This window comes from Sprattus sprattus (genome assembly GCF_963457725.1).
Source record: "Sprattus sprattus genome assembly, chromosome: 6".
In the NCBI taxonomy this organism is placed as follows: Eukaryota; Metazoa; Chordata; class Actinopteri; order Clupeiformes; family Clupeidae; genus Sprattus; species Sprattus sprattus.
Window position 1 is genome coordinate 15,085,755 of NC_137925.1, and position 8,887 is coordinate 15,094,641.

Below are 8,887 nucleotides of genomic sequence, written 5' to 3' on the forward strand. Positions count from 1 at the left end.
AATCCAATGGTACCTCATTTTTGAAAATCGGTCATACGGTTCAAAAGTTGTGTGTGTTACAAAAGTCCAACTTTGCCCTGTTGGTGGTGCTAGAGTGGTCTAATGAGAGCCATGAAACTTGGTGTGAATGAAGAAGGGACTGTCCTTAATGAGTGTGCCAAATTTCACAAAAAGTTACCATATGATTCTAGGGGCTGCCATTGACTCCCATGGTACTAACATAATAAGAAAGCCTACAATAACAATAGGTTGCCTCCTACCGGAGGAAACCTAATAACAATAGGTTACCTCCTACCGGAGGAAACCTAATTAAGAATAGACCTGACCAAAACCATAAAACCTCAGACTGAACTAAAAGCACAAATAAATGTGCAACCTCAGACTGGACTGAAGTGAACTAAATAGACACTCAGGTCAATTAAAATCCAGGGAATGCAAGTGTGTGAAAGTGTGTTTTCAGTCTAGCTTTAAAATCTCTATGCAGGCAGCAGATCTGATATGTAATGGGAGACTATTTCATAATTTAGAATCAACAACAGTAAAAGCTCAACCACCCTTAGATTTACAACCAGGAAAAGTTAATTGGAGGATCCTAGGTCCCTTGAAGGAGCATAAGGGGTCAATAGATTTAAAATATTGGCTGTACTTTTCACAGTGGGCGAGTGGGCCAAGCATAGTGTGCACTAACCCTAGGGATACCAAAGATATTTACTTCTGTCCTGTTTTCTTTAAGCTTCAGGAACTATTACCCATCCATAACTTAATCAAAAAGAGGTTGTAATCTATTCAGACAGAAATAAATATGAGTATCATCAGCATAGAATGATAGGAAATCCCATGCTTCCTGAATATCTATCCAAAAGGCAATGCATACAGTGAGAACCGAAGGGGACCTAAAATCAAACCCTGAGGAACTCCACACGAGAGGGGGGCAACATTAGAGAGGACACCATCAGTACTTACCACAAAGGTCCTATCAGATAAATAACAGGCAAACCACTGAAGTGCTTTTCCTGTTACCCCAACACAATGCTCTGACCTGTCAAGCAACACCATTAAGTAAAAACAAACTATTATTTCAACTATTGTATACTATATAATTAAAACAATGCCTTTAACCTAGGCGAAGCAAAGTTATAAGGCACACATTTTTTGGTGACATAAGTTCGCAAGTAAGCCAGATTGATCCGTGCTTATATTGTTGTTGTCGTCTGACTAATACATTTGATTAGATTAATTTGATTATTTTATTGAATAGTTTGACAGCCCTAATATTGTACTGTATGTCATATACATCTTCCACACATAGCCACGAACAGTTGTGCATCAGACATAGGTACAGAGATTGTATAATGGATTTTTTATGTTTGTGTGACTGTGTGTGTGTGTGTGTGTGCGCATGTATGTGTGTGTGTGTGTGCATGTATGTATGTATGTAAATGTGTGTGTGTGCATGTATATATTTGAATGTATGTGTGTGTGGGTGTTAGGTGGTGTCGCTGCGTGAGGAAGAGCGTCGCCTGCAGGTGGCGCTAGCGGAGCTGGAGATGCGGGTGGAGGAGCAGCAGCAGCTGGTGGGGTGGCTGGAGGCGGCGCTGGAGAGGCAACACATGGAGGCTGACCGCCGACTCACTCAGCAGCAGCAACAACACGAGAGGAACGTGCAGCTCCTGCTGCAGCAGTGCAGAGGTACACACACACACAAACACAGACACGTGCACGCACACAAATACACGCGCACACACACACACACACACACACACACACACACACACACACACACACACACACACACACACACACCTGTACGCACATACACACACACAGACACACACACACAGACACACACACAGACACACACACACACAAACACACACACACACACAGACACCTGTACGCACACACACATAGACACACACACACACACAAACACACATAGCCCCATATAAACACACTCACTCCAGATGCCTTGTTCAACAGCAGAAATTACATGAGAAGAACATCTGCTCACACACACACATGCACACACACACACACACACACACACTCAGATAGGAATGTGCAGACGCTGTTGCAGAAAGGCTGAAGTACACCTGTCTCACACACACATTACCTCATACAGTACCAGAAACAGCACAAGAGAGTTGTACACACACTCCGGCACACACACACATACAGGAAAGGCACGTACACACAACCCATCTATGGACATCTTCCTCACGAGGACCATGCTCTTCAAATTGAGTCCTCTCCCAGGAATATAATTACACCTGACAACACTCCTGCTGATCAGAGGTTTTGACAGAATACTTGCTCATGAGTGTGTATGAGTGTTCGTATGTGTGTGAGATTATGTTTGTGTGTGTGGGTGTGTGTGTGTGTATGTGTTTGAGTGTTGTATGTGTGTGAGTTAATGTTTGTGTGTGTGTGTGTTTGTGTGTGTGTGTGTGTGTGTGTGTTTGAGTGTTTGTATGTGTGTGAGTTTATGTTTGTGTGTGTGTATGTGAGTGTTTGAGCGTTTGTATGTGTGTGAGGAGTGACACAGGACCATTCCAGGGGGAGCTGGTTAGGGGTAATGATATACAATCATACATTTCCCATCATGCAATTACACAATTCAGACAGGAAAGGGGGGAGGAGCTGGGGTAGAGGCTTGAAGAGTGGAAGATTTCATAGAATCATGTTGTGATATTTAGAGAGTGAGGAAGTGATTTATGAAAATTACTTTGATTGGAATGTACGTGATCATCTGATTAACTTATTGGCATCCAGCTGACTGAACAGGCATGTTTGAATTGAGATTTTTCTTCTTTTCTCTTTTGTTTTACTTCATTAATTCAGCAGTAGTCTGGGTTAGTCATGCCAAACTCACTTGTACATGTATACATCACATTTCTCGTGTCTATGCAAAGAGCTGTGTAACACATGCTGTCAGTGTGAGGGATCCCTGGGAATATGACCCATGGCCTTGGTGTTCATAGTCTCTCTGTGCAGCTGTGTGAGGAAGTAAGGCTAGTTTAGGGTGACGTCCTACAGATACAGGTGATTGGCTGCGTGGCCTCCCTGATCCGAGTGAAGTATCATGTCTGTCAGTGTATGTGATCCCTGGGAATCAAACCTACAACCTTGGTGTTGTTAGCACCTTGCACAACCAGTTGAGGTTTATGCTTGTGGCATCCTACAGTTATGTAAGAATTGTGTATGTGTGTGTATGTATGTGTATGTGTGTGTTGTGTGACCTGCCTGCTCTAGCCGAGGTATAGTGGTAACTACCTTGCACTTCCAGTTGAGTTACACTTGTTCATAGAGGTGTGAATACAGAGATTGACATGTGTTGATTTGCGTGCTCGTCAATTCCCTTGACGTGTGTGTGTGTGTGCCTTGTCTGCCTCAGAGCAAATGGACGAGGGTCTTGCCGGGAGACAGCGGCAGTATGAGGTGCTCATCCACAATCTCAGCAAGGAGCTGAGCCACTGCAAAGCCACCAATCAGGAGCTGCTCAACCACTGCAAGCCAGCCAATCAGGAACTCAGCATGTGGCACAGAGAGCCCTGTGGGCCAACCAGCCAGCTCGGGGAACCGCCCAGAGGTCAGGCTCAACAGGATGTTCTGTTCTTTTCTTCTCTGTTTTATACTATTGTTCACAATTCTATTCTAGTATGTTCTGTTCTTTTCTACTCTGTTTATACTATTGTTCACAATTCTATTCTAGTATGTTCTGTTCTTCTCTGTTCTATTTATTTACTGTATGTGTTGAATCCAGTGGTAAACAGGGTTTAAATATGTAAAAAAAATCGATATTTTGTTGTCTTTTATTCATGATCAGTGAAGTAATTGTATGTATTTGTATACGGTGTATGTACAGAATATAATAACTAAAGAGAGGAAAGACGCTCCCCGAAAATGTGTGTGATGTCATTATATGATAAATATGGACACATAAGAAAACCTATTTGTAATAAACATGCTTCTTTTATGGGGCCTCGTGGCTTTAGGTAGGAGGTAATTTAAATCTGTTCTGTCTTGGCAGTGTTGTGTTAAACATGACTAAACGTCGCCCTCCTGTGTCATGTGTGTGTACTGCAGTCTCCAGCAGCGAGGGAAGGAGGCCCAGTAGTGTGGCAGAGGAGGGTCGGAAGGGCACCCCTGAGCCCGACCGCCCCGCACGTTCCCGTGAGGAGATCCGTGATCTGGTCAACGCCCCACTGCCCCCTACTTGGCGTCGATCGTCCCTGCCCACGGAGGACCCCAACGGCATGGAGGAGTTGCGTCTGCGTGCCTCGGGAGAGCTCCCGGCCAATCGCGTGCTTCCGCCCAGTGTCAACCTCAGCATGGGCGGCACCACACACTGGGGTGTTGGAGCCAAACCCTGGAGAGACCTGAGGAGGTCAAGTCCAGAAATCATCGATGTGCGGAAAAACCCGGTTTGACACACACATCACGGACTCTGTGTGTGTGTGTGTGTGTGTGTTTGTGTGCGTGAGTGTGTGTGTGTAATACAGGACTGACCACAGCCACTCTGACTTTAGACTGGTACTGAATATTCTTCCTGCATTTTTTTTTTCATTATTTCTTTGTTCAATTGATGAGTTTTTTTTGTTTGCCTTTTATACAAATTAGCTTTTTTAAATAATCGCGGAAAACATTCTGCCTTCATTTCCTGTTTACAAAAGCACTTTGATTCTCTCAGTATAGGACATTGTCATATTTTCATCTAATCTATGATGTAATGGCGTCATATCCTTCTGAAAGGCATTATCATATATCTCGAAGATGCTGAATAACAATATGTCATTTAATAATGCTATCTGAATACATCAAATGGTTCAAATGACCCACTATATATACATCAGTGAGTGGTATGCAGTATGTTGTAAATAAAAGTGTCCATTCTGACCTTTATATGCTTGTCTTAATGCTTTGGTAAGCATTTCCCATCTGTTCCACACGGGGTTGTAAGATACAACACTGCTTGTGAAAGAGAGGAGGGACTGTATTTGAGGCATACATTGGCTCACAATGGTATTAAAAAGCAAAGCCAGAGTTTGGTTTAGGTGAAAGAATGATTATCAGATCTAAAAGGTTGTGCAATGTGTTGAGGGTGTGAGACAAGCAGTCAGGGGAGAGGCCCTTTTCAAGGAATCATGTAAACAAGGACTATGTGCCCTCTGACGAAGGAGGGTCATCATTTTTTAGTACTTTAAATAATTTTTCACCAGGTTGTTGTTCATAGTGTTGCTGTTTTTCCAGACAGCTGTGCTTTTCACATTTTTTTCAGTTCAGTTCAGTCTGGATTGTCAGGAAAGGGTGGCAGTGTATCATCTCATGGCAATCACAATAGATAGTATTTCAGTCTGAGAATCCATCAGAATATATTAACCTCCAATCCCCTAGGTGGTAGCAATGCGAGACTTCCAACTGAAATGTACATGAAGAAGCTTGTATTACAGAAGGAACGCTATCTACTGACGGTAAGTCAAGTTCATGAGATGCTCACCATCAAATTGGCTGACTTAGCTTAGATTGAATATTTGATTGAAGATAAATCGGTCGTCTGTGATGCACTTACTAACGCTAAATCAAATTTTATTGCAAAGGTTTTCTTAAGAGCGCTATATTGCCACACTAGCTGGTTAGCTAAAATGCCAATGGTAGCTAGCTCAACTGCGCACTCAGGTAACGTTAGCTATGCAAAATCAAATGGTTGGGTTTTGCATTGCACTTTGGTGAAGCACGTCGTTAAACGTAACATTATCGTTCTTAAATGTCTTGTTTGCAACGTGTAACGCTGTGGTAGGTTTAACAGATTCAGTTATGTTGTTGCATTGGTTGTGCCGATGATGCTTCTGCTCACCTAGCTAGCCAGATCCTGTTACATCAACGCAGGCAGGTAATTAGTACACCACATAGAGTCGAAGTCGTCTGAATTGGTGTTGTTAATCTGAAATTCTCCTTGTTAACGCTCTAAAGAAGCCTAGCCTGAAGATGTAAAATGCAGTCCCCTGTTAAGCATTACTATAAGAGTCGAGCGCAACTGACTGTACTGTCAACACGCCATCAAACTAAACAATGTCAACTACACTTCAACAGATCACGTGTTGCCCGGACTCTGAGACAGCGGAGACAAGTGATCATTCGTCCGGACACAATGGCTGGATTCTGGAACCACTTTCAGTCGCAGGATATCTTATGCGAGATGCGCTTCGCCTTGAGCCACTCGCAGAATCTGTGAGTCAACAGCTCCAGTAAGATACCTCCGTACACACCAATGCACATAGCTCCCAGCGAGAGCCATCGCAGTATGTCTCACTTTAATCTGGTTTATTTCAGAGAGAAGAGGCTGCCGTTATCGACCCTAAGTTATTCCATAGAAGGATAGGAATCACAGTCTAAGGTTGGTCTGTCAGTCACAAATAGGGTGTATGATATTTTAAGGCACAATACACTTCAATGCAAGTATAGTGCCTAGTTTGCCAAGAGTCTATCTTTAAAATGCCTAAGGGAAAATCTGGATTGTTAAAAGCCAAAATTGTATTCTGTGATATTCTGTTTTTCTCTGTGTTATAATGCTTGGCCTATAGACTGCTTGTGTTTATCATTGGTTTGATAATTCATATTCAAGATGAATGATCTACATGACCATAAATGGATCTAGTCTATGTCCCACTGCATTCCTACTGCATGCTTACACTGTATAGTCTTCCGAGGTGAAAGATTTATTTTTCTTCCCCACACAGTTCATCTTGCTTCCAGATCTGCTAGTTCGTTCAACATGTGTGATCCAGAGGGTCAGGGAGAGAGCGCCCCCAACAGGCTGTCCAACAGGGACACCATCCAGCTGCCCGATGAGCTTTCCCTGAGTGACTCGGACCCGGACGATGCCTTCACGCCCTTCGGCCAGCGTGTGGAGGACCTATCATCCTCCTCCGACGAGGATGAGGCCAGGGCGCAGAGACAGCAGGGAGTGCTGCCGCCGCTGGGCCGAGGCGAGGGCGTCTTCCAGCTACGAGGAGGGAGCATGGGCTTCTCCGACCGCAGCCGCAACATCTTTGAGAGCCTGGAGAGCGCCGTGAAGCTGACCTCAGCACAGCTCGGAGACGACAATGTCCTCAGCGGCACGTTCGCCCGCCCCGCCCCACCCTCACCTCCGCCACTCTCCCGAGGGAGGAAGAGCGGAATGCCGCCCACAAGAATCCCACCAAAGCTCCCGCAACCGACGCCACCTGCAGCCAGCAAGCTGCCAGACTACCTGGCCAACCCCGAACGCTGGACCCGCTACAACCTGGACGACGTGCCCGAGACCAGTGACCGGCGCAACAGTCAGGTGGCGACCCAGTTCATCCAGGGCCTCAAGGAGCAGAGCCGGAGTCAGGAGGACCTGGGGGAGTCCTTCTTGCCCACCTTCAACCAGTCACAGGCATCCGGAGACCAGCACAAGATCCTCTTCTCTAAGCCCAGGCCGAGCTCCAAGGAGGAGGGGGCCGGGGGCCAGAAGCAAGGCCGCCAGAGGAAAGCCGGAGTTGGGCTGCTCCACCTAGACGAGGGCCAGGAGGAGGAGGAAGGCACTAGGCCTGATGGATCTCGTCACAGTCTCCCCCGCAAGGAAGACCGGAAGAGGAAGTGGGCTCCCAGTAAGGAGTGGGGGGAGAAGGAAGACCAGGAGGAGGAGACGGAGAAACCAGCCACTATCGCTTTCAGCATCAGCAAGAAAGTGAACCGCAAGCAATTCCGCAAAATGGCTGAACGGCAGCCTAGGGATGAGGAAGAGGAGGACTAGCACCTTCCTCAGTTACCACATAATTACTTAGCCCTAAACAGCATGAAACGTTAGCCAGTATAAAACACCGCCCCGTTTCCCAAGAGCCAGAGAGAGTGTGTCCTGATTTTAAAGTTTAGCCTCTCTGCGTCATGTTTAGATTAGCGTAAGTGTTTGTATCAGTGTAGTCACACCTCACTTTTCACCTTGTGTGCAGTCCCACCTCACATTCGTGATCAGTAATTGTAATTGATTAGCAATGTCAAGAAGAAATGTCATTTCAAGCCATGCATTGTTAGGATAGTTGAGATTCACATAAAAGAAATTACATTTGGCCCCAAGATGTTTGTTATTTAAATGCTGCCTACACATTAAGGCCAGTTGAAGGCTATCAAATTGGATACTGGAATACTACATATCCCAGTGTACTGTGCAACTCTATACCGACAGGTTTGCACACCTCCACAGAAGCACAGTACTTTTATCTTCTAGCATACACGGCCATGGTCAAGATGGCAAAAGCAAGGTACCCAACAGCACCCAGGTGTTATATAGACCATGCTGATTTAGAGAAGTGTAATGTTAAAGGGTCATGCCTTGAGTAACTATAGATACTGTCATGCATGAAGTCTCCTGTGATAGTTTTCTCCTCTGGAACTTCCCTGGCATACCTAGGCACAGACAATGGGTTGAAGAATCATATGATTAAAATAGTCCTGAGGCAATGAGCTGAGGTATGCTCCTGTTGATGAAGTGTGTTTAAAGTGTTTTTACAGATTACCTGGATACATCCCTGTAGAAGTAAAGTTGTATTATAATTGTTTATTTGGTTTACATAGGACCGAAACAGAAGCTTATACACAGACAATGGTGTGTGAAACTGTGTGATAAAATAGTACATCCTTGTAGAAGTATTATTTAAGTGTTCCTGTGGTTTACATAGAACACAACAGATGCCACTGCTGAACAGAAGCTGTGCTGTAATGAAATGCAATAAAAGTTATCATCCAAACAGTGTTTTTTAGCCTTTTATGGTAGTCCTTACCTTATCTCGTCTGCTGTTTGTCCATCCCTGAGCACTTCATGATGCAAAGAGATGGTTCATTTGCGTGCTCCAGAGACTGTAACAGA

The 8,887-nt window shown here is 44.8% G+C and overlaps 2 protein-coding genes across 2 annotated transcripts in view; both read left to right on the plus strand.

The window, feature by feature from the left end:
* Window positions 1–4,657, plus strand: part of kif7 (kinesin family member 7) — a gene marked incomplete at its 5' end in the record, with an annotated part of 29,521 nt that extends 24,864 nt beyond the window's left edge. The window contains 3 exons of the mRNA XM_080840516.1: window positions 1,491–1,689; window positions 3,395–3,589; window positions 4,087–4,657. Coding sequence (XP_080696642.1) covers window positions 1,491–1,689; window positions 3,395–3,589; window positions 4,087–4,430 — 738 coding nt within the window. The 3' untranslated portion in view covers window positions 4,431–4,657. The remainder of the gene's footprint in view (window positions 1–1,490; window positions 1,690–3,394; window positions 3,590–4,086) is intronic.
* A 756-nt stretch (window positions 4,658–5,413) lies between these two features.
* Window positions 5,414–8,773, plus strand: tssc4 (tumor suppressing subtransferable candidate 4). The gene is made up of 4 exons (XM_080841208.1): window positions 5,414–5,471; window positions 6,091–6,245; window positions 6,331–6,394; window positions 6,738–8,773. Exon 4 carries the CDS (start codon window positions 6,773–6,775, stop codon window positions 7,775–7,777), a length of 1,005 nt encoding a protein of 334 aa, XP_080697334.1. The 5' UTR covers window positions 5,414–5,471; window positions 6,091–6,245; window positions 6,331–6,394; window positions 6,738–6,772; the 3' UTR covers window positions 7,778–8,773.
* The last annotated feature ends 114 nt before the right edge of the window (window positions 8,774–8,887 follow it).